This window comes from Eubalaena glacialis, chromosome 1 (genome assembly GCF_028564815.1).
Source record: "Eubalaena glacialis isolate mEubGla1 chromosome 1, mEubGla1.1.hap2.+ XY, whole genome shotgun sequence".
In the NCBI taxonomy this organism is placed as follows: Eukaryota; Metazoa; Chordata; class Mammalia; order Artiodactyla; family Balaenidae; genus Eubalaena; species Eubalaena glacialis.
The window spans coordinates 126925752-126952235 of NC_083716.1; the positions used below are offsets into that span (position 1 = coordinate 126925752).

At 41.2% G+C, this 26484-nt stretch overlaps 1 protein-coding gene across 1 annotated transcript in view; it reads right to left on the reverse strand.

Annotated features, from left to right (window-relative positions):
• Positions 1 to 859: 859 nt before the first annotated feature.
• The window catches only part of MAP3K19 (mitogen-activated protein kinase kinase kinase 19), a 34968-nt gene continuing 9343 nt past the window's right edge, over positions 860 to 26484 (reverse strand). Inside the window, 7 exon segments of the mRNA XM_061199487.1 lie at positions 860 to 926; positions 5732 to 6429; positions 7156 to 7305; positions 9644 to 11130; positions 11133 to 11909; positions 11912 to 12080; positions 13536 to 13579. Of these exon segments, the coding sequence (XP_061055470.1) occupies positions 860 to 926; positions 5732 to 6429; positions 7156 to 7305; positions 9644 to 11130; positions 11133 to 11909; positions 11912 to 12080; positions 13536 to 13579 (3392 nt within the window).

Sequence of the window (26484 nt, forward strand, 5' to 3'; positions counted from 1 at the left end):
CAATGTTCTGGGAGTGAAAGTGAAGAGTGACCTTAGCAGGGGTGTCCTTCCTTCAGGTGAAGTGAGCAAAAGTGCCCTGGAAAAGTTTATATGCTCACCCACTCTGCCCTTAACAGATCAATGAGCTTTTATCCCACCAGCTGGCTTAGGTTTAGCTGGTTCTCAATGCAGTAATTTTCTAATTCACTCTGTAAATACGTGAAGACCTCAAAACATACGACCAGTCACAGAGAAGGCAGCCTGAGGTTTATGGAAACACCTTGAAAAGCCCAACTTCTTGTAGGTGGAGACTTCTGAGGAGTTAGGGGACCCTCTGGTAATGAAAGGCCATGGCCCTTAGCTCTTCCTGTTAACTTTGAGGCCCCTATAGTCTGCAGCGTTAAGGTTGCTGCCTAAGTAAACTGAATCTAGTGTCTTTCTACTCCTTTTACCTTCTCACCTTCCTCTACTCTCCTTTGTAAGAATTAAATAAGTGTCTTTACCCATCAAGCAAGAAAATACATTTTATTCTTGTTTCTACAATGTAATGACATTAAAATTGACAGGCCAAAAATAAAAGGAAATATCGTATAAAGCAAGAGAGATTGTAGTTCCTGGATAATCAGAACTGTAAACACTGAAATAGGTTTTCTGTTGTTACTCTTTTAAGACAATTTTCTTATATATATGGGTAATTGTGCCTGAAGCTTGAGAAGGCTAACCTGTAACTGAAACTTTTCAGTTAGTACCACTGCGGGATCTGGTTAAACTGGGTTAGATTGACTTTCCAGTAGGAAAACAAGGGTCCCTTAACCATCATTTCCGCAATGAAGCAGTAACGGAGTAATCTGTAGTGGAGCTGGGAAGTCCTGATGTATGTTCAATGACTTCTCTTCAAGAAGGAGTACTTCAGGAGCCGGACAGCAGAGGGTTGTTCATGCTGGTCCCTGAGAAGGGAAAAAACACATTAGAGTAAGCAGCACCCAGTAACGTGCCTGCTTCAGTTGACTCAAAATGCCAACTTTAACAATGGAAGTATAACCTTTGCCAGTCAAACAGAATTGGATTGAGTCCAGACTCCAGATTTTTTTTTTTTTTTTAAATGACATCGGAAGAGGTCAGAAATGGAGTGACATCCTGCCGAAGTGTTTTGGTTTTGTTTTTTAATTTTTATTTATTTATGGCTGTGTTGGGTCTTCGTTTCTGTGAGAGGGCTTTCTCTAGTTGTGGCAAGTGCGGGCCACTCTTCACCGCGGTGCGCGGGCCTCTCACTCTCACGGCCTCTCTTGTTTCGGACGGAGCACAGGCTCCAGACGCGCAGGCTCAGTAGTTGTGGCTCACGGGCCCAGCTGCTCCGCGGCACGTGGGATCTTCCCAGACCAGGGCTCGAACCCGTGTCCCCTGCATTGGCAGGCAGATTCTCAACCACTGCGCCACCAGGGAAGCCCCAGACTCCAGATTTTTAACTGTGTGATCTTAGGTGAAGGACTCCAACTCTTTCCTCATCGGTAAAATGGGGATAACAATAACACCTAACTCACTGGGAGAGTGTTTTTTTAAATTTTTATTGGAGTATAGTTGATTTACAATGTTGTGTTTCTGCTGTACAGCAAAGTGAATCAATTATACATATTCATATATCCACTCTTTTTAAAATTCTTTTCCCATGTGGGTCATTACAGAGTATTGAGAAGAGTTCCCTGTACTATACAGAAGGTCCTTATTAGTTATCTATTTTATATATAGTAGTGTGTATATGTCGATCCCAATTCATACAGGGAATTTTTTTTAATAATGAATTTTTTAAAATAGTTATTTATTTATTTTTTGGCTGCACCGGGTCTTAGTTGCGGCACGAGGGATCTTTTTTAGTTGCAGCATGTGGGATCTAGTTCCCTGACCAGGGATCGAACCCGGGCCCCCTGCATTGGGAGCAGGGAGTCTTAGCCACTGGACCACCAGGGAAGTCCCCATTGGGAAAATTTTTAAAAATGCATATACAACTTTGAAACAGTGTCACACACTAATAATTCAAAAATTAGTACCTATTATGATTCAAAACCAGTCCCTCCTTTTCCATTGTACTTTCACTCAATTTGTTTGGGGTATAATTTATACACAGCAAAATTCACGCTTTTAGATGTACAGTTTAATGCACTTTTAGTTAGCATGAAATTTATTTTTTAAATTTAGAGGTATCCAGGATTGAAAAACCTTTAAGAAGTAGACATTTAAATATGCTTTGGTGATTAATTTGAATAATCCCATTTGGGGCACTCTTGGATGAACGTGAAGGGAGACAGTTACTTAATTAGTACTATTGTGGCTTAGGTTTATTCCCCCTCAAGAAATCAGAAAGCTTTTGCCAATGAACTAGTCAGTGAACTAATGAACCAGTCACTGGTTATCTGGAGTGACCTATTCCAAAGGCATTCTTTTCGTTAAACTGGCTATCTTGATCATTTTGGAAGCAGATGACCACCAAGAACATCCCAGGTAAAAATGGAAATAAAAATAAAATATGTTAAAAAGCAAGTGACCAAAAATCATTCTAAAGTAAAAAACCTCTCCCCTTCTGGAGGCTCTTTCTCCTGCCTTCAAAATATGCAGAAATCTCTTTTCTCTTCAAAAAATCCTTAAATGACTACCATTTCTAGCTGCCATCCTATTTCTTCTATTCCTGCCAAATTTCTCTAAGTTGGCCAAACCCAAAGATTTCTTTTTCAACATTCACTAACCTAAATCCTTACCATTTGGCCTACTCTTCTCTATAGAAATTGCTCTTTTAAAACTAACCATGACCTTCTCCTTACCAAATTTAATGAGCTCATCCTCCTTGTCATCTCTGTAGCATTTGAAGTATTCACTACCCCCTTCTCTCTGAAACAGTCTCTACTTAGTCTTAAGAGAAACTGTCCTCTTCGTTCTTCTCCCACACTGCGGCAACTCCCCTCCTTCCCTTTCTTCCACTTGTGTACTGGACTTAATTCTATGCATATTTTGTTATCTTCTCCCATAAGCATTTTCAAAAACATTTTCCTCAACCCTCTAATTTTTTCATGATTATAGCTACCAACCTTATGATTTTCAAATATGCACTTCCAATGTTCACTGCTTTCCTGAGCAACAATTCCACAGCTTCAAATGTTTCCTTCAACTTCCTCCCCTGTTCCTCTTTCACAACTTTCTATTACTTCTTCCATTATCCACGTTCAAAACCATGAGATCCTATCATCCTCTATCACCAAGTCCTGATTCACCTTCCTCTGAAATACTGATATATTTTTTAAAATATATGCACCAGGTCTTAGTTGCAGCATGTGGACTCTTAGTTGCGGCATGCATGTGGGATCTAGTTCCCTGATGAGGGATCGAACCCGGGCCCCCTGCATTGGGAGCGTGGAGTCTTACCCACTGGACCACCAGGGAAGTCCCTAAAATATTGATATTTTGGAATCTTCTTTACACTCCCACTGCTTCCATCACCATCAAAACCCAAACTCTGGATTCCAGGATGGCCTCCATTCAAGGTCCCTCTACTGAATCTGCTGTCTGACCTGCCTCCCAAAAGACCTTTCCCTTCATGGCATTCTCTACCCCAAATCCTTTGCCGTCCTCTGCTCGTCACTGCCTATCTCAACAAAGTTAAACTCCTTGGCCTGACTTCCCAGAACTTCTGAGACCTGCCCATAGGAGTACCGCCAGCCATGCTTCTTACTGCTTCCCCAGATTGATTTCTGTTCAGTCCTTGTTCCTGGTTTTTACCTGATCATATCTACTTTTGAATCTTTAAGAGTGCCTTACTCCTTTATTTATGACTATCCACACCTCCAAGAAGTTATTGTCATAGACAACAGGCAAGATTCTAGAGTCCTTAGGGTCTCTGGCATAGAATTGCAGGCTTGCAATACGACGCTCATTAGGTAAGATGTATTAGTATTCTCCCAAAGGGTTATTAACTGTTGAGCCCTAATTACATACCCCAAGCTGTGCTAAGCAATTTACATACACCATTTCCCTTACCCTTCACAACAACCCTGTTAATTGATTATTAGTGGTGTGAGTTGTGTATTGCTTAGTTTATGAAGCAATGGTTCAAAAGGAGAGCCAGGAAAAAATATTCCACCCTTTCTCTTTAAAGCCGTGTGTGTGTGTGTGTGTGTGTGTGTGTGTGTGTGTGTGTGTGTGTGTAATGAGAACTAGAAAGAAAATGAGAATAGCAAGCACTTTCTGTGGATCAATAATAGATAATTGTTCAATTCAGAACAAAGCAACTGCAGTATTTTTAAGAGCTAAGACCAATCTCCAAGACTAGTACTGGTCTATATGATATTCCTAATACCTTTATGTCCCTTCTGTGAGGCGTTTTTTTGGGGGGGCGGGGTGCTGGGGGGCAGCTCTGTGCCTGGAGCTCTGTCCGCAAAATCCATGCTGGAACAGTTACGGCATCTCTGCATGTAGGGATGCCCAGAACTGCACCCCTGGAGTATGCGTTGCTGCCCTGGCCTACGTGATCCCCTGAAATCAACCAGGACATGCTGATTGGTATACACACGTGCTGGGAGAGGGGGACAGAGAGTCTAAAAGAGACACACCCATCGGCAGACAGGGAGGCCTGTGGGTTCTGGAGGTTAACTGAGAAAGGTAAAATGAACCCATTCAGGGAGCTGGAGGTTGCCATATATGTTTGCTGAAAGCTGCGGCACTAGAATTTTTCATCTAGCAATGAGAAAGCATACTTCCTTGAAAGGCAAGAAATTTCATTTGGGTTTCAGGCCTTCCTCATTCTGCACATGCAACTAAGTGTTGAGCCTCACTAGGTGGGTGGATTTTAGGCTGTTCTACATCATCCTAGAGGCCAGGTAGGTAGGCTTGAGCACCCCTACCCTACTCTTTAGGTCTCCTCCACCGTACGCCTACATGCATATACATATACACACTTTAACCAGAGCCATCTCTCTGCCTTTCTGTTTTCTTCTTTGAATTAAGATTTCATATGAGCAGAGAGTGCCTGGGTAAGAAAAGTTTGAAAACCACACAAATGAGTAATCTCTAAGCTCCCTTACAGTTCTAACATTTTACACAGAACTTTATTCCATAAGTACCAGGAAGCCTCAGGACAGGAGAAAACAGGCAACCTTCTGGGGCTTTTCTGCTTCCCCAAACACTACCCATTTGATGCTTGAAACACTCCAATTAGAGATTTGTTCCTTTGGCTCAAAATGCTTCCTCTCACTTTAACTGCAAGTGTTTCTGGGGAAACAATACATTAACTCTGTCAGTCATCAATCAATCAGTTCATATCATTCCCTTGATACGAATGAATTTCTCACATACTCTCCTGAGAGCTGGTTTTAGGAAGGAATGAGAACACTGGTTCCCCGAGAGGGAAAGGAGACTAAAGCATAGGTGATGTCATTTCACCATGGCTAGTCCCTGGGAAGATGTCCCATTGGTAAATAAGTAGATCCTTAGCAATTTTTGCACACCCATTGATTTGAGGAAGTATTGTCTGGACCTGATAAGACATCTCATTGAGGCGCTTCCCACTTGAAGCATTACCCCCATACCCTGGTACAACAAGGAACACAATCACCCAATATGGCCAATCATGATTCTTTTCAGCACAAAATCACTCCCTACTTGATTTCATAACCCAAGCAGAGCTTATAATGGGCCATAAATTGCAGGGGAAACATCAGCTGCTTGGAATCTCTGGGGATTTATTCTCCTGCTGCTTTCAGTTTCTTACCTGGTGAGGCACACGTGCACGAAGTCTGCTGCGTTTTCTGAGAAGTGTTCTGGTAAAGGAGGCATCAGCCCTCGGTGTGCGCCAATGTAAAACATGGCTGCCATCCTATCCATGGAAGCTAGTGGGGGCTTCCCTGTGGCCATCTCAAACACAGAGCAGCCAATGCTCCAGATGTCTGACTTCCATCCATAGCCAGACTCATTGATGACTTCCAGAGCCATCCAATACGGAGTCCCATGCATGGACTTCGGCATGTCACTGTGGGTACCATTTAAGCCAGCCCAGGCCAAACGCTTGACACAGCCAAAGTCAATCAGCTTTATTATTCCAGTTGGCATAAGCATAATATTATTTCCTTTGATATCTCGATGCACCACACAGTTCTCATGGAGATAAGCAACACCTTGCAGAATTTGTTTTGTATATTTACAGAACACCATCTCAGGCAATGGCCCAAAACGGTTTATAATACTAGAGATTGTTCCTGGTGGCTCAAACTCCATGAAAATGCTTACAATGTTCTCCTCCAAGCATGTCCCCAAATAGGCCACAGTGTTGACATGTTTCAGTGCTTTGAGCAAATCTACTTCTTCCTGCAGTTTCCTGTATTCTTTTTCAGTAGTTAATTTATCAGAGGTATCCAAAGCCACCTGTTTTACAGCTATTAGCTGTCCTTGGCAAGTAAGACCACAATATACCTAGAAGCAAACCAATGCCTTATTATTAAATGTAAATGATGACACTTGTTCACAAAATGCCTCCCAAACACTTGTCTTTCTCTAAGCTGAAACATCCCTACCTAAATGCAAAGTACTTAAGCAAATTGAATGTTTCAGTGGAGCCAAGATGGGGATAAGTAGCATAGTGAATGTATATCATAATGGCTTGGGTTCAGTCTTCTCTTTACCAATCTGTGTAAATACTATCTAAAGTGCTGGGACTTTAGATGGTCTTTTATGCAATTCACAAAATGTAAGGAACATCTTTTGTTTTTGCCACTCAGCAATGATTCTCCCAACTTCTGGTAACATAACTTGAACCGTTGAACAAAGAGACTTCTTTCCCCCAGGACTTGGACCTCAGAGAATTAGAGGCTTGAAATACAATGGCCATTGTACTACCCCGTGGAGCCTGAGAACCAGAGTCAGAAGGAGACACAGAGAGGCCAGATCCCCAGTGACATTGTTTGACCCCTGAAACCAGCTGTGCCCAGAGCCAGTCCTACTCCAAATCCTTCAGTTACATAAAGCTGTGGACATCCTTTTCCTCAAGCCACTTTAGGCTGGGTTTCCTATTACTTCCAATTGAAAGAGTTCTAAGTAAAAGAGTATGCAGGGTGGGGAGGGCACTCAGGAAGATTAGGGAAGAGGGAGGGGTGGAGGAGTGGAGACTTTTTATTTCAACATGTTTCCTGTTTCACTTACTGTGCCGTAGGCTCCCTTCCCAAGGATCTCACCCTTGGTCCACAGGATAGGTTCTTCATACTTTAAACTGTTTTCAGAAAATGTCTTCTTTTCATGTGAGTTGAAAAATCTCTCCTCTTTGTCATATATCCCAAAACCATTACTGTATCTCTGGAAGAATGAGACAAAAAGAAAAGTCATCATTACATTCTGAGTCCTTGGGACGGAGAGAAAGAGTGGAGAGTAAGGTCTTCCTTTCTTCTAACTTAGGACCAACCAGAAAAGGCCAAATATGCACCCCTAACCAATCACGTGGGAGGCCCCTTCTAGTTAGCCCACCTACAGCTTCCCCAGGACAACAGCCTCCAATCAGGGCACACCTGAAGCCTTTTTTCCACTAAAAAGCTTTCCTACTCCTTGCCTGCTTTTGAGTCTCGGCCAAACACAAGTGATGGTGGTTGACTCCTTTGCTATAGTGAGCTCTGAATAAACAACCTTTGTTCTATTTCCACAACATACACATACACTCAAATGTACACATATGTAAGCATATATGCCTACACTTCCATACACATACACATTTACACACAAATATACATACAGATAGATACTCTCTCTCTTACACATAAACACGCATACATTCACCCATGCACAGCCATACAAGCAAGTCTAATGGTCAAGACCAGCTGCAATAGACTAAAGATCCATGGTCCTCTAGACCCTTGCTACTCAAAGGAGAACCTACAGACCAGCTGTATCAATATCCCATGAGAGCTTGTTAGACTTTCAGAATCTCAGGCTCAGACATACAAAATCAGTGTCTACATTTCAGCATGACCCTCAAGAGATGTGCATCCACAGTAAACTTTGAAAGTCCTTCCCCTGGAAGTCGGGAAACAATTATCTTTTTGTAGAGCTTAGACCATGTTTACCAATTGTTTGATCGGGACCAAAAATACTTTGTCTTGATCTCCTCTATGAGTTCTTAAAAATAAATGATGATGGTGATGTTGAGGCACGGTGGTGGTCCTTAAGAATAAGACATCGCACAAGATCTCCTCCCTCGGGAATGAGCACGGGTGCCTCCAGAGGGCCATTTGGGTTTCTCCTCCCCAGCCTCTCATGTTTCTATCCAAACTGAAATTTAAGGATTGTTTAGAAATGAAAAGATCACAAAAGGTCAGTTTTTGACTCTGTGATTGCAGGGTAGGGTTATGGGCTGATTGTATTCACTAGCTTGTTAGCTTTTCTTGAATGTGAAATGGCAGGCTGGTGGACACATCTCAGACACACAGGCATGCACACACGTACCCCCAACTCCCACCCAAGCCTGCAGCCTCTGTGAATCCTGTCCACGTCCCAGCCAAGACCAGGTTCACCATGAGGGTGAAGCTGGCCTTTTACAACCAGGAATATTCCCACTGTGTAGTGATTAAGAGTGTGGGGCTGGAATCAGAATTCCTGTCCCCACCACTCACTACCTGCGTGACTTCCTAAACCTCAGTTTCCTCATCTGCAAAATGGGGACTTGTTATTACCTTTAGCATTGATCTCATGGAGCTGTTATGAAGTATAGAAAGGAGACAGTATGATGTGTCTCACTCATATGTGGTAAGTTCTCAATAAACTTAGCTATGGTATAATTATTTACCTTGTGTATTCTTCAGATCAATCATTTAAAAAAATGATTCCTGATCCTGAAAGAGTGTGATATAACCTGAGTTAGTGTACAGTAAATAATGTTTCAGCTAAACCTACTGTTTGTCTTCAAAATTTAGTAGAACAGGAGGCTCATATACTTCAGTGAGAACTAAAACAAACGTAACCTTACTACCTGCTGATAGTCTTCTCGCCGCCCCACTCCAGTGCCAAACAAATTTTTTAAAAATGTGTTCAGGATTGTTGTTTATGCTTCCTTGAGAGCAATGGCTAAGTCTTGTACCCCACCATGTCTTCAGCTCTTATCCCAATACCAAAAACACAGGAGGCATCAATAATATTTTTGTGTTAAAGTAAACCATTTGGGAACAAATGCTCAGGTGCAGGGAATCCTTGAGTAATGAGCTTTTCATGTTTTCATATGTCTTTTGGAACTAGATGGTGAGCTACTTCAGGGGCTGTGTTAATATCTTTCTATCTCACACACCACTTAGAGTAATGCTTTACCCATAATTATCTCCCTGCTGTTACTTGTTGATTGAAAACTTCATCACTGAATATAATATCTACCTATTTCAATAAGTAGCTTTGCTATATTAATGTAATCAAAGTGATTCCATTACAGTGTCAGGCTAGCTAAATTCTAGAAGTAAGGCAACATAATGAAAACGTCTTAGCGTGAGAGTCAGGGGACCTGGATTCCAAACTTGCAACCAAATAATGAGATCTTGATGAAACTATTTAATTGTTTAGGGTTACTGATTCCTCATTTGAAAATAAGGGGTTTGAAACGGATTGTCTCTGAGATCCCTTCCCGCCCCAATGAATCTCTGATTCTAATTATACCAACCTGTGTTTTGACAGTTGTTGTCTCTCCGCCTAATTCTTGCATGGTATTTCCTCTCTTACTGAGGACAAGATTTCGGCTTTCAGGATCTGTTTCATCTGCCATTATTTGGCAAGAGTGGTTATCTTTCTCCTCAAGAGCTAGTAGTTCTGCAGCTAGACAACCTAACAGTTCATCTGTCGATTCTTCATTCTTTACAGGGTCTGGAATTTCTTGGGAAATTGAATCTGCATCATTTAAAGTTTTTCCAAATGTTTGACATGGAATTGACTTATTAGCCAAACTATCATGATCCAAAGAATGTGCCCAAAGTTGACAGGCTTGAGAAGATGCACTTTCTTGTTTCTCTTGGAAAGAGAAACTCGTAAGTGTTTTAGACTTATCTGAAACACTCTCAAACTCTACATCGTTAGTTAGAATTTGATTGGCATTAGTTTCACCAGGAGATGCTATAGGCTGCTTCTCTTGCAGTACATGCTTGCTGGAACTCATCTCACTGGGCAGTGCCCAGCTGTCTTCTGAAAGGACAAATGGGGTTTGGTGAACTTGCTCTTCGAGTTCACGCAGATCTCTGAGGCTCGTGGCAAGTATCTGATTGCTAGAAATGTCTCCTTCGTCACCAGACTCTTCCATGGAGACTTCCTCAACAATGGACAAATCTGAGACAGGAAGAAATTCGTTCTGTTCGATGGACTGCTCATGAGTCTGAACCATGTTCATGGGCTGAACTTCATCTTTGGAAGATAGAAAGTCATTTCCTGAAGACTTTATCTGCTATTCTGGTTCTGAAATACCATGTTCAGTGTCGCTGCTACTTACAGCCTGGCAACGCTTTTCTTTAGAAATTAAACTTTTGTGCTTTCGTTTAATGCCAAGAGAAGACTTTGGGGGTTTAATATGTGGTCTTTTCTGAGAAAGTCTGGTTCGGCTTTTGCTGGTCCTCTCACTGTGTGAAGATCGACATTTATTGGTGATACATCTGCCCGATGGAGCTGAGCATACCTCTCGGAAATATTTGTTTTCATGCTGTTCAGCCTCTCGCATCTGACGATAAACAGGGGTCCTGAACGTTTCGTAGATTCCAGGTCCATTTGCAGTTGGACTGATTTCTTTGAACCTGTCGCTGTACTTCAGATCTCAGTAATTTAGTCTTGGCTCTGTTGGTTGAGCACAGAGAGGAACAGAAGACTTTTTTATTCCTGGATTTTTACAGATGCAAGGCAATGACTGCTTTTTAGGTTTCAAAGCTCGGTAAGTGGATTGCTTCTTTTCTATCTGTGGCATTCTCTTTTGAAACTTGGGTGATTGCCGAGGTCTGGGGTCCACAAGCCCCAGAGCAGGAAAAACTTGAGTTTTTATGCTGGTTTTGTGCATGGTAGTCTTCATGGAACTTTCAGTGGAAACCATGAAATTCTGAGGTGTCCTGTTACTGGCCTTGGTCTTTGAATCCAACTTATTTCTATGGGTTTTCATTTTATGCCTGTCATTTCTTGGTCTGCAAGTATGTTGAAGCTACTGTTGTTATGAAGGATGCCCTTTCTTTTCTGGAGACTTGGTTTAGTTATTTCTGGTTCCTTGGGAGTTTCATCTCCGGAGAAAGTGATGTGGATAAGAGGCACCATCCCATTCGTTTCTGGTTTGGCTGCCTCTGCTACTGATATTTTTATGTTTGTCTCCATGCTTCTGTGATCTTCTGGGAGCTTTTCAATGGGGTCATGAGGAACTATATTGGACAAACTTTTAAGAACAGTATAGTCTTCTGAAATATGATTTGGCTCAATTACTTCCCCTTTATGTGCTGAAGCAGTTTTTGAATCAGCTTTATCATTTCTAATCCCTTCATCCTGGCTTAGAGTTATTTCTGAACGCAGGGCTTCTTGGAACTTGACTGGTTTGCTATATCCAGCTTCTGAATCTTGTTCATAGTTTCTGGCTACTGAACCCTCTTTCTTTCCTGATGAAAGAGATTGAGTGTTCTCTTCTGCTCTTCTCAGTTCAGCACCAAGGCAGTCAATATCCACTTCCCTATCTGTAGGAAAATTGCCTTCCTTGAAATTCTCAAAGGACGCCAAAGACTGTCCTTTTTCAAAGTGAGAGATTTCAATGTTGACACGTCCCTCTCTTTCCTTGGATTTCCTACTCTCCTCTGTCTCCAGGTGTTGTCTGTGATGGTGAGCCTTCCAAAAAGAGCACATGTTTCTGGACCAGATAGAGCTATCAAATGACCTGAGAGTCTGACCCTCTAGACCTTGAACGGTGCTTCCTTTTGCTTGTTTGATGGTCTAAACTCATCAGATCGACTAACAGGCTCTGAGAGCATAGGTATGAAAGATATGAAGCTTGGAATATTTCTTTCTCTCTCCTTTTGATCCTTATGATTTGGGGGTATAGTAAGGAGACCAGATCTCACAGGCAAGGGTGACAATGGTGGCTGAGGGAACTAAAAGGAAAGAGAAAACGAATGAATGCAGAAACACATATGCGTTTCATATTAATAAAGTAATCTGAAGACATTTTAAGATTCTCTTTAGGAAGTCCTTTAAAGTACAAAGTTATCCTGGAGATCACAGTTTTAAAAACTAAAATCTTATTCCTGGTGTTTTTTTAAGAACCAAGGCAAGACAATACTTTTAAAAACCAATGTTAACATATGTAAAGATTCATGGTTATATGTTTAAAATAAAGGCCCTACATTGTAAACGATAAAACTTTTAAGTTTTTTAAAATTTCTATTCTCTTTTCTGTTTACTTTCTGTTTTATTTCTATTCTCTTTTCTATTTACTTTCCATAGAATTGATCTAAGATTTTTAAAATTCCCACTTAGAACAGCTTAAAATTGCTGTTACATTTACTGTAATAGTGATCGTTAGGTTGCAAACCAACTCAGAATTTGTATGCAGAACACAAGGGCTCCTCATTGTTGGCTGAATTGTTCTGTTGAGAGTGGCTTATAAATGTGCCGCACTATACACTTGAGAGTTAGCTCCCTAAATGGTATTTAATTCTCCTTGGCCCTCCAACTATTTTCAAATTAAGCAAGTTTATACTATTATCAACCTCTAGAGGTCAGTGTAACCCAATATATAATATTCAGCTTTCCGGTTGGTTAAGCTATAAGCTCTCACTTGACAGTTTTCACGGTGGCCTTCCCCCTCCACCACCCCACCCTCCGGGTATAGAGATTCGATAACTAATTATATCAGAATATTTATAGGCATAGATCACGAGTGGTAATGGAGAGCTCTATGTTTAATTTTCATTCTGTTGCCACCTGTGTGTAAGAAGACAGGAAAAGGAAACTGACACTAGAAACAGGCATTAGAAACAGGTGAGATGCAGTATAATCCCCTAGTTTCATTACCTAGATGACTTTCTTCCATCTCTCAAAATACAGATTTTCCCAGTGCTTAAACACCTCTGCAGTAGCAGCCGTTATTTCATTTATTTATTTTTTAGGCCAATAAAGTCCTTTTTTCAACACTAAGCAGTACCTATGCATTTTCTCAAAGGCTCATAGAATACAGAAGAGTCAGTTGAGAGAATTGCAAGGCTCTTTCCAAATGCTTTACTTACAAATGAGACAACTAGGAAAATCTTTCTACCAATGGAAAAAGAATTACCTCATTTCTCAATACGTTAAAAGAAGAAAAATTAAATATGTCCAAAAGAGCTACTCACTTCATTATGTGGACAACGGGAAACACCCCAGAAAAGAAATATACGTGTCAAGATATAATTGTCCCAGAAATTAGCTCCTCTGTAAACTGTATGTGAGTTGTGGTTTTTCCAAGATATATGCTGAGGATTTGGGCTCTGAGTTCTTTGATAGAATTTGTCTCTAACAAGATTCTTTGGTTTTAATCCTTAAGTCAAAGATGCTCAAACTACTCTTACCTCAATTCTCCGGCTACTATACTTCATATTAGAAGAGGAAAACCCTGTAACGAGAAAAATTATTACTTTTTATAAGTTTTTTTAAAAAATATATTTATTTATTTATTTATTTCTGGCTGCATTGGGTCTTCCTTGCTTCCTTCCTTTCTCTAGTTGTGGCGAGCAGGGGCTGCTCTTCGTTGCGGTGCTCAGGCTTCTCATTGCAGTGGCTTCTCTTGTTGTGGAGCACGGGCTCTGGGAGCACGGGCTTCAGTAGTTGTGACACACGGGCTCAGTAGTTGTGGCGTATGGGCTTAGTTGCTCCACGGCATGTGGTATCTTCCCAGACCAGGGCTGGAACCCGTGTCTGCTGCATTGGCAGGTGATTCTTAACCACTGCGCCACCAGGGAAGTCCCAAAAATTATTATTATTATTATCAGATATTCTTAGTAGTAGAGTGAACACAGTCGGCCTTAAGCCAGGCGATAGCGATGGAGTGATCTTGGTGCTGAGGTTTGAGGAAATGTTGTCAAAATGAAGAGCTTTTCCAGGTGTAATCCACATGAAGGTGGGTACAGAATGATTACACAAAACTACTGCCACTGAAGAGAGTTGTTGTTTTATATACAGTGTTGTTTTTTATATATATCAATGTTATATATGTGTATATATCTCTGTTTTATATTTATAACATTTGCGTATATATAGTGATATTTATTTATTTTTATTTATATTCCTTCTGGAAACACATGCTCTCTGGATCAGAAAGCAGAGCACTTATCACCCACAGGGCATCCTAGTGCCAGTTCCCTGCAGCCCGATTCCCCACAGGTTGACACAAATGAGAACCAGGTGCTTACCTGTCCCGGTAGTGAGGCTGCACCGTAGGAGGAGACCCTGAAATTATGAGACTCAGAGCTTATGTATAGAGTGCTGGCAGTTCAACCCATCTTTCCCTTCTGAGAAAGAGAGACCTTCACTATGAAATGTAAGCAAGTGTCTCCAGGAGAAGGGGGAAATGTGTCTCTGGGTTTTGTTTGTTTGTTTTTTACCCTATTAAGTAAGTAAACAGCTCTTGGCAAAGCCAGCTTCAGTCTTTTTGGTGCAATAGCTTATCTCTAACTTCCAAGGCATGTTTGCCATTCAATCATCTTTCAACCTAGTCTCCTAGTGCTTTTTGCTCAGAAAACCCAGACTTTGCAGAAATGTGAAAGTATTTATGTATAATTGTCTCCCATCCGTTGTTTGAACTCAAACATGGGATAGATCATAAATTCTGAAGGAGTGCGGGGAAGGGCGAGATGAGATTTACTAGGTAGGGTCGAACCCAGACGTTGTTTTCTTCTTACCAAAACATCAGAATGGTCCCTAAAACCCCACTCACCATCACCATCAGCTTTGGGTTAAAGCTGAAGCCAAAAGCTCCAAAGTGTTCAGGGTCAAAGCAGGCATATAAATGAATGAAGTGGGATAAGTAGGGACAGTGGTGAACTGAAATTATGTGCCCCAACTACAGGGACATCCATTTCCCAGTTCTAGTTGGTGTTGTCCATTCCAGATGGGTAATCCAGCACTGCTGGATCCTCCAATTGCCAAGAGAAGCCAGAGAGCTGGAGACCTTATGTGAAATCTCCTTCCATTCCCTTTTTAAAATACTTTGAAGGCCGAACAAAATATGCCTGTAGGTCCTTTTTGGCCACAGGTTGCCATTTTGAAATTTCACTTAGTGAGACCTCTCTGAGATGTACCACAGGTAGAAGCCATTCTCAGGTGAAAAATGGTCACCTAAGAAGAGGATTCCAATAGGAGGGGATGCGGGCATTCCCCTTAGCCACAGCTGGGCAGAGCACCACCCCAATTCTTTATCCATTTATTTAACCAATATTTGTTGAGTGCCTACTGAGTAGCCAACACTGTCCCAGAAGATGGCAATATAATTGTGAACAACAAAGACAAAATTCTTGCCCTCATTGAGGTTGTATGCTAGAGGTTGAGATTTTCTGTTGAAAAGATATTACAAGTTAATCCTAGAAATATAACTGAATATGATTTATAGTTGCGTGCTTATGTATAACACCCTGAGTTAAAAAAATTCAGGTATTATAAATATTTAGATGAGTAATATCCAGTATTGATAAGGAATGACGTGAGATATAAAGGCACTCTTAAACATTTCTGGTGAGAATGTAGAGGTAAGATCTTTCCAGTAGGTAATGTGGTAATATATATTGAAAGCCTTTTTAAATGTGTATGGAATTCCAGTTAAAAGATTGAATGTACAAGCTTTTCTCCACTCTCTCCACAAACCTCACTAAGATGATGGTAGACTAATTTTTTAAAAAGGTAAAGAAGGGAATTCCCTGGCGGTCCAGTGGTTAGGACTCAGCGCTTTCACTGCCAGGGCCCAGGTTCGATCCCTGGTCTGGGAACTAAGATCCCACAAGCCATGCAGCCAAACAAAAAAATAAAAATAAAAAATAAAAGGTAAAGAAAAAGAACAGCAAAAACCTAGAGGGTAAAACAGCACATGCACAACATCAACAAAATTTTGGATGGTGAAAACTGTATGGATGGGCTTCCCTGGTGGCGCAGTGGTTGAGAATCCACCTGCCAATGTAGGGGACACGGATTCGAACCCTGGTCCGGGAAGATCCCACATGCCGTGGAGCAACTAATTACTGTGCGCCACAATTACTGAGCCTGCGCTCTAGAGCCCACGAGCCACAACTACTGAAGCCCATGCGCCTAGAGCCCATGCTCCACAACCAGAGAAGCCACGCAAGGAGAAGCCCGTGCACCGCAACGAAGAGTAGCCCCTGCTCACCACAACTAGAGACAGCCCGTGCGCAGCAACGAAGACCCAGCACAACCATAAATAAATTAATTAATTAATTAATTTTTTTAAAAACCTGTATGGATGAATAATAACCAATTTAGTTGTCAGCTTTCTCTGTTCTGCTCACTGCCTGCAGAGGGTAGAACTCAACAAGAAATAAGAACCCCAGAAAGGAGCAGGAATTAAAGATACCAGGTACCTCTGAAGGTGGGGTTGCAGGTGAGTCTGAAACAAGGGGTTGCTTCAAACTCTGTACAAGGAGTTGGTTCCAGATTCCCTGTCCTGCGTCCTGCCCCACTTGTCAGGGGTTGCTATTCTCCATTCCTGGCTGGAAGTTTATTCTCTGAAGAGCTTGAAACAAAGACGCGAAGGAGCTAGGTACAGCTGAGAGCAGAAACAGGGTGCTGGAGTGAAAATGTGAGGATAAATGAAAGCCTCCACATTGACATGTGAAGCTCCAGCCTTATAACCTACAAGCAGGAGCTTGGATTCTCCTTCTCTCGGACAAACTAGCTGAGAGAAAAGCCTACCTACGCACCCTGACACTAGGGGAATCCGTCACCCAACCATCCAGGTCTCTGTCCATTCCACAAGCCCCCTCGAGCTCCTGGCACTTTTTAGTCTCCCCCTCTTAAATACAAATAATTGCCAAGCATCAACTGATATATGGGAATAGCCTCTAACATGAAAATACACAGAACAAAACAAACAGAAAGAAAGAAGAGAGCTCAGAGGAAATAGAGACAATGAAAAACTACCGTTAATATCATTCACGTACATTCTTTAGGAAGCTAAGGGAAAATTTACCTTCCTAAAGTGAATGTATTAATCAAGAGAGAGGAAGCCGTGTACCCAGTACACAGAGGTCCAACACAGAGGGTAGTCAAGGGCATTTCTAGGATAATGATGAGGAACTCCCAAAGAGACAGCTGGTCAGGAGGTCCAAAGACCAAGTAACACAGAGTGAAACAGGAGGGCAGAGCATTCCAGGAGCAAGGTCTTAAAAAACAAAAGAAACCAATGGATTACCTGGTGTGCAGTTGCTGTATTGAGGTGCGTTTCACAGGTCCATCAGACAGGATGGGGATGAATTAGTGACAGATATACAGAAAGTAAGCAAATGGTGAAATGAGGCGAGTATTAAAGCTGGGATAAATAGAATGTCTCAAAAGAAAAGCAATGTAATCATAGCACACTCTGGGGCTCAGCTGTGAATAATATTTTACCTAGTCATAATAAGGGAGACATTGAATATTAATTTTTTTAAAGCACAAAGATTTCGAAGGTTGCCTGTGTGTGTAGAGAGTAATATAAAATTGTTAAACCCTAATAGATAATGCCTAAATTGAGCAATCAAGCAATGTAGTTATAAACATGTTATTTAGAAATGTGGAATTACATTCTAGAAGAAACGGTCTTGAAACAGTATTTGTACTTCTTATTTCTTACTTTTTATTTTTGCTCACCTGTCTTTTCTGAATTTTTCTTAATCGACATATGTTGATTGTCTAAAATTTATGATTGCATTTAAACAAAAATATTTTTAAAAAGGGAACAAACACCAGCCTGGTAAACCCAGCTGACTTCTTCAGACAAGATCGTAACACCGATGGAGCAGATCCCATCACAGAATAGTGACCTAACCCAGTTTGTTCTTGTTTGAATGTGCTACTTTTATTATATCTTCAAGACTTTCTGTGGTTTGGCCAGGAGAAGAGGATATTTCCATGATGTCCAATTCAATCTCTCCATCCATCCTTCCTCCAGTTTGTACCTGCACCAACTGCCCTCCCTTTTCTCTAAATTCACCTCCACCACAAGACTAAATGTTTCTCCTTTTTTTCCCTCATAACTAAAGTGGGGCTCAAATGGGCGGTGTGAGCTCTGAACACACATGACACGGTGCTTAAGCACGTTGGCTTCAGAGACAGGGGGTCCAGGTTTGAACCCAGCCTCTGTAGCCCATTAGCTATGTGACCTGGGCATGCACTTAACCTTCTGAGGCTCACTTTCCTCATTTCTAAAACAAGCATGCTAATATTACCTATATCAGTGAATATTTGTGCCTTGCGGTAATAGGCACTCAATAAATGGTGACTGCCATTGTTATTAATTCAATATACATTTTAAAATAGCTATGTGCCAGATCTGGAGCGAGGTGTGCGGAGGTGCGATGGTTTTTGCCTTTGTCATCTGGTGAAGACCAGCACATAAAAAGACAGTGACAATTCAGCACGATGAGTGTTATGTTGCAGACAAGGTCAGGATCCTATGGGAGTCCAAAGGCCTGGCGACTCCCCCAGTCTTGGGGACATTCAGGAAGACTTCCCAGAGGAGGGGGTTTCTAAGGGGAGAGCTGAAGGATGGCTTAATGTTCCGGCAGAAAAAAACAACATGTGCAAATATTCACATATTTGTTCTGGGAACGGAAGGCATTTGGTGATGCTGATGTTTAGCATCTGCTGAGGAAGAGTGGCAAGAGAGGAGGCCGAAGAGAGGCTGCAGACAATTGGGAGCGAGATTTCTGGATTTCAAGGAACAAGACCCTGGGTCTACGTCACAGTCCAGACCTGATGTTAACACTTTTATACACAGCCTATCGAAACTCGGCTTCAGCATCATGTTAAATGAAATCAGCCAGACAGAAAAGGACAAATGTTGTATGATTTCACTTATATGAGGGACCTAGAATAGTCAAATTCATAGAGACACAAAGTAGAACAGTGGCTACCAGGGGTACGGGGGGAAAGTAGAAAGGAGAGTTAAAGTTGAATGGGTATAGATCTTCAGTTTTGCAAGATGAAAAAGTTCTGGGGATGCATAGTGGCAATGGTTGTGCAACAATGTAAATGTATTTAATTCCACTAAACTGTACACTTAAAAATGGTTAAAATAGGGCTTCCCTGGTGGCGCAGTGGTTAAGAATCCGCCCGCCAATGCAGGGGACATGGGTTCGAGCCCTGGTCTGGGAAGATCCCACATGGGTTCGAGCCCTGGTCCGGGAAGATCCCACATGCCGCGGAGCGGCTAGGCCCGTGAGCCACAACTACTGAGCCTGCGCGTCTGGAGCCTGTGCTCTGCAACGGGAGAGGCCGCGACAGTGAGAGGCCCACGCACCGCGATGAAGAGTGGCCCCCACTTGCCGCAACTAGAAAAAGCCCTCACACAGAAACGAAGACCCAACACAGCCATAAATAAATAAATAAATAAATTTATTTTAAAAAAATGGTTAAAATAGTAAATTTAATGTGATGTACATTGTACCACAATAAATTTAAAATTAAAAAAATTTTTTAAAAACCACTGCTTCATTTAAATTTCATTTGAGCACTACCCTTGCACCCATATCCTATAATAATAATTCTATTTTTTTCCCTTTTTTTGGTGAGATGCTTCAAATTTCCTCCGCTGTGCAATATCTCTCATTCCAATAAGCCAATAAATGCAAAATTTTGGACAACAGGTTTGTCCCTGGTGGTTTAGGCCAATTGGTTTAGGACAGTGGTAAGCAGATATCAATGAGAGCAACGTCCTAAGGGGACATGCTGGCATCAGTGTGCTATCTGGTAAATAAGTCTTGGGCTAGATAGAACAGCTAACTCAAATCTTGGAGGAAAGCATCCTCAGTGTAGGCCCCCCAAACTCCCATAGATAAAGATAAACCAAATATGAGTTCCCTGTAAAGATTTTCAAACGCTGAAGAAAAAGATCAGTAAAGAAACATTTATGGACCAAAGAATAAAGGAATAACTGTGTAATTAAATGAACTCACCTTCAGATTTTCTCGGCTGCCCCTTCAGAAAGTGAGGAACATCTTCTCTGGCTACAGACTTGGAGATGTTTGGTTCTAAGCAAGGTCTTGGCAAGAAAAAGCCCAGGTTCACATTGCAGAGCTCCTGGTAATGTTCCTCTTTCTTCAGGAGTAAAGGCTGCCTGGTCACCATCTTTGTCCTGGAGCCTACCATCTCAATTTCATTTGGAAGTGAAACAGAATGTGCTGCTACCCATTCCTGATGCACTGAGGTTATCTGACTAAAAGGGGGAGGAAACAGTTTGATTTAAAAGTCATTCCCCATGTCTTCTGGGTCTCCAGTTCTCAGCCCAGCCCGACATCACTAGAAAGTTTGGAGGACTACTTCCAAATGGTGCTGCTGTGTGGAATGGCTGTATTCCTGAAAGCACAAGACCTCCCTGTCCTCTGAGTTGCTCCCCACCTCAACTGCCCTCTGCCCCTCGCACTTTAGTTTTCCCATTCCCTGTTTCCTCAAGCAGAGAAATCAGAGGATCAAAGGGGAGATGCAGGGGGTGCATCCTTGTACTTCTCCAAAGGTGTTGACCAAAGGCCTTTGACCATTCTCCAAAGGCCCAGTGCTTCTCAAACTATCTTTGGTGAAGAATCCATTTAAAATTTTCCATTGCATTGTGGGCTGAAACTTTTGTAATATGTAATCAAAGTGAATGACTATATGAAATGAACATATGAAAAATGAAAAGAAAATCAAAAACATGTAAATAAATTATAAGACACTGATGAAAGAAATTAAAGATGATACAAATAGACGGAGAGATATACCATGTTCTTGGATTGGAAGAATCAACATTGTGAAAATGACTATACTACCCAAAGCAATCTACAGATTCATTGCAATCCCTATCAAACGACCACTGGCATTTTTCACAGAACTAGAACAAACAATTTCACAATTTGTATGGAAACACAAAAGACCCCGTAGCCAAAGCAATCTTGAGAAAGAAAAGCGGAGCTGGAGGAATCAGTCTCCCTGACTTCAGACTATACTATAAAGCTACAGTAATCAAGGCAGTATGGTACTGGCACAAAAACAGAAATATAGATCAATGGAACAGGATAGAAAGCCCAGAGATAAACCCATGCACATATGGTCACCTTATCTTTGATAAAGGAGGCAAGAATATACAATGGAGAAAAGACAGCCTCTTCAATAAGTGGTGCTGGGAAAACTGGACAGCTACATGTAAAAGAATGAAATTAGAACATTCCCTAACATCATACACAAAAATAAACTCAAAATGGATTAAAGAGCTAAATGTAAGGCCAGACACTATCAAACTCTTAGAGGAAAACATAGGCAGAACACTCTATGACATCAATCACAGCAAGATCCTTTTTGACCCAGGTCCTAGAGAAATGGAAATAAAAACAAAAATAAACAAATGGGACCTAATGAAACTTAAAATCTTTTGCACAGCAAAGGAAACCATAAACAAGACCAAAAGACAATCCTCAGAATGGGAGAAAATATTTGCAAATGAAGCAACTGACAAAGGATTAATCTCCAAAATTTACAAACAGCTCATGCAGCTCAATATCAAAAAAACAAACAACCCAATCCAAAAATGGGCAGAAGACCTAAACAGACATTTCTCCAAAGAAGATATACAGATTGCCAACAAACATATGAAAGAATGCTCAACATCATTAATCATTAGTGAAAGGCGAATCAAAACTACAATGAGATATTATCTCGCACCAGTCAGAATGGCCATCAACAAAAAGTCTACAAACAATAAATGCTGGAGAGGGTGTGGAGAAAAGGGACCCCTCTTGCACTGTTGGTGGGAATGTAAATTGATACAGCCACTATGGAGAACAGTATGGAGATTCCTTAAAAAACTAAAAATAGAACTACCATACAACCCAGCAATCCCACTACTGGGCATATACCCTGAGAAAACCATAATTCAAAAAGAGTCATGTACCCCAATGTTCATTGCAACTCTATTTACAATAGCCAGGATGTGGAAGCAACTTAAGTGTCCATCGACAGACGAATGGATAAAGAAGATGTGGCACATATATATACAGTGGAATATTACTCAGCCGTAAAAAGAAAAGAAATTGAGTTATTTGTAGTGAGGTGGATGGACCTAGAGTCTGTCATACAGAGTGAAGTGAGTCAGAAAGAGAAAAATAAATACTGTATGCTGACACATATATATGGAATCTAAAAAACAAAACAAAACAAAACAAAAATAAAAAACTGGTCATGAAGAACCTAGGGGCAAGATGAGAATAAAGATGCAGACCTACTAGAGAATGGACTTGAGGATATGGGGAGGGGGAAGGGTAAGCTGGGACAAAGTGAGAGAGTGGCATGAACATATATACACTACCAAACGTAAAATAGATAGCTAGTGGGAAGCAGCCACATAGCACAGGGAGATGGGTGTCTTTCATACCAGTTTTATAGTCATCCTTGAGGGCAAACACCTAGCTGACAAGTTGGAGTAAGAAAAACATACAGCATACTTTCCTAATAACTAAACTGTCAGTGAAAAGGATGTTCTAGTAAAGGCTAGGTACAGTTAGTATTTTGCTGTGGAAATTAGAAAATTGGGCAGTGTATTCATGTGAACACGTTGTTAAGAATGACTGTACTTTTACAATCATTGAGGACTAATAAACCCAGGTTATTTTTTTTTTACCCAGAATGTTTTTAAGCAAATTTAATGTGTTCAAAATCTGTTAATTGGTTGATTTCTTCTTTTTTTAAAAAACAAGAAACAAAGATACAATAAGCGAGTATGAGAAATACCTGCCTTTTTAGACATTGTGAAAAGTTAATGGTTCCTAAATGGGAAAAAAAAAAATTTGGTCCTAAATGGCGGAGGGGAGGGGGAAAGATTATACAACATTCTGGCTCTGAAATCATCTTGGAACAGGTGTGTTCTGTTTTTGTCTTTTGAATACTGTGAGTAGTCACAGGAGCCTCTAAACATATCCAGTGGTCCAGGAAAGAGGATGTACTGTTACATGTAAAAATAAAACACTTGCTCCCATCTGAGTGAATCTTTCCAGTAAGAAGATGTATTAATAAATTAACCCTGGGACTTCCTTGGTGGTCCAGTGGTTAAGACTTCGCCTTCCAACGCAGGGGGTGCAGGTTTGATCCCTGGTCGAGAAGATAAGATCCCACGTGCCTCGCGGCCAAAAACCCAAAAAACATAAAACAGAAACAATATTGTAACAAATTCAATAAAGACTTTAAAAAAAATGGTCCACATCAAAAAAATCTTTAAAATTAATTAATTAATTAATTAACCCCACCAGAAAATGTTACAGTGGAGAGAAACTAAAAGCAACATTTAAACACAACCAGAAACATAATTTCCTTGCAGAAGAGGTGCAAATGACATTCATAAAAGTCGGGAAATGATGATTAATTTGTTAATGTAAGTGCTAAATCATTAAAATGAAAATTTAAAATTGGCCTAACCTAATTCATTCAATGAAGAAAAATTATTTTCTCCAGAAAAGTCTTACTTTTCTGTGTTTTCCACTTGTTCTGTTTAAATTGATGGGAATAGAGGTTCAAAACATTTTGATAACCTCTCCACATTTCTTCGTTTTGTTTTTTAATTTTTTATTTATTTATATTTATTTATGGCCGTGTTGGGTCTTTGCTTCTGTGCGAGGGCTTTCTCTAGTTGTGGCAAGCGGGGGCCACTCTTCACCACGGTGCGCGGGCCTGTCACTATCGCGGCCTCTCTTGTTGCGGAGCACAGGCTCCAGACGCACAGGCTCAGTAATTGTGGCTCACGGGCCCAGCTGCTCCGCGGCATGTGGGATCCTCCCAGACCAGGGCTCGAACCCGGGTCCCCTGCATTGGCAGGCAGATTCTCAACCACTGTGCCACCAGGGAAGCCCTCCACGTTTTGATAGTTTCCTAAATCATGATTTTCAAAGAATTTTTTAAAACTACATTTTCCAGCCTTTTTTGCCACTAGAGTTCAGAAAGCTAACTTGAGACATGGATTCACATGGGTTACATGAGAAAAGATAAGGCACAGGCATCATTTGCTGATGTGGGTGTCAACAGAGGAGGGAGGTTCTGAGGTCAGTGTGGGAGCAGCTCCTGGTTGTGGCTGAAGCAGCATGATCTGGGGGTCAGTAGCCAGTTTTGAGATGTAGCTACAAGAATTCTTTCTGACAATCCAACCTGGGGTCTGTTCTTCTCCTTTGGTTTTTCAATGGTCTATGAACTTTCTGGTATCTTTGAAAACTTCCTTCCTTTTTCACTCAAGTAGAGTAGATTCTGTTATCTACACTTAAGAATTCTGATGATACACTATTAAAAATAAATTAAGCCCAGTAATTTCAGAAAATAGATTCTTATTCACTCATGAAAAGGGTAATTTTACACGCTCAATTTCCAGTCTATGAGGTTTGCATCTGATATGTTCTGGGAAAATAGCTGATTGAGGAATGCAAGAAGATTTTTATACTACGGAAAAAGATGAGGGATTTTGCGGGGGCATTTTATTTTACAAGTTACCATCTGTAAAAGCCCATAATAAAGCAAATGTATGCTGCAGGAATACTTAGTTGTTAAAAGACCAGGGGAGTTATCTAAACATTATATAAAGTTTATACATACTTTAGTCAGTGGTGCTCCCTTTTTAAGAGAATAATACAATGAACAGATATAAACTAAATGATTAAATGCGCATATCTAGAGCTTCCCTGGTGGCACAGTGGTTAAGAATCTGCCTGCCAATGCAGGGGACATGGGTTCGAGCTCTGGTCCAGGAAGGTCCTACATGCCGCGGAGCGACTAAGCCCGTGCGCCACAACTGTTGAAGCCCACGTGCCTAGAGCCCGTGCTCCACAGCACGAGAAGCCACTGCAATGAGAAGCCCGCGCACCGCAACGAAGAGTAGCCCCCGTTGGCCGCAACTAAGGAAAGCCCACACGCAGCAACGAAGACCCAACGCAGCCAAAAATAAATAAATAAATAAATAATGTAAAATGTTCATATCTACAACAGAATAGTCACATGGTATGTGCATAAAGTCTTCATAACATGTGCAAGCACTTTAACATTAACAACCTGGAATGTGTTATTGGTAGAAACATGTAAATGGGGTTTAAAGAGATTTATTGCTATTTAAGATGTATACAACGCACAGTAATACCCCCAAACAGTTTTATTTCAGGCTTTGTGACTTAAAAGAGTAACTAGTTCTAGTGAAGACTCTTATCAACTATGAGAAGAAAATTTAGAAACATAATTGCTTCTTTCAAATGTGTAACCCAAGTAATGAAAGCTTAAAACTGCAAGGGCTTAGTCGAGATGCTGCATAAGTGTTATGGTTCCTATATGAAAACCTAAAATCTTACAAATCGATTTTAAAAGAATTATAAGCACCTCAAATGGCAAGTCATCTCCAAATGGAGCAGAATAAACACATTACTTTAACCTCTTGGAAGATGATGGGGACCACAATCAGGCTTCTGAGAACTCAGCTTTGAAACCTTTGAAAGTCAAAGGCAGATCACATAGACTGTTTGGAAGGGGATCAGAACTTGTTTATTTTAATTAGGTCTTTCAGGGTTCATGGAGTTAATCATTTCAAATGTTATTAAATTATTCCCCGCCCTCTGCCAGGGGAGAGGAGATACCGAGTGAGTTTGAGAAAGACTGAAGGCTCCCCAGAAGAGGGCAGCATCACATAAGGGGCCAAAGGAGACAGCAGCTAGGACAGCACTGTGGCATTCAGGGTGGTTGACAGGGATGAGAAAAAAAACATCCAGAGAGCAGCTTCCCTGGAGTGTTAGAAATGCAAGTAGGAAAATTACCAGAGAGAGATTGGAGCAGTTCAAATAAACATTTCATTTAAGAAGTTTGTAGGGGGACTTCCCTGGTGGCACAGTGGTTAAGAATCTGCCTGCCAATGCAGGGGACACGGGTTCGAGCCCTGGTCCAGGAAGATCCCACATGCTGCGGAGCAGCTAAGCCCGTGCCACAACTACTGAGCCTGTGCTCTAGAGCCCGCGAGCCACAACTACTGAGCCCACGTGCCACAACTACTGAAGCCCATGCGCCTAGAGCCTGTGCTCCACAACAAGAGAAGCCACCACAGTGAGAAACCCATACACCGCAACAAAGAGTAGTCCCCGCTCGCCGCAACTAGAGAAAGCCTGCACGTAGCAACAAAGACTCAATGCAGCCAAAAATAAACAAATAAATTTATATTAAAAAAAAGAAGTTTATAGGCGAATAGATGACAGACAAATGTGATCTCTGTGATGACTATTTTCTGCAGTGAGAATCTGCAAATACTTTGTGATCTGTTCAATGCAAGGGCACTTA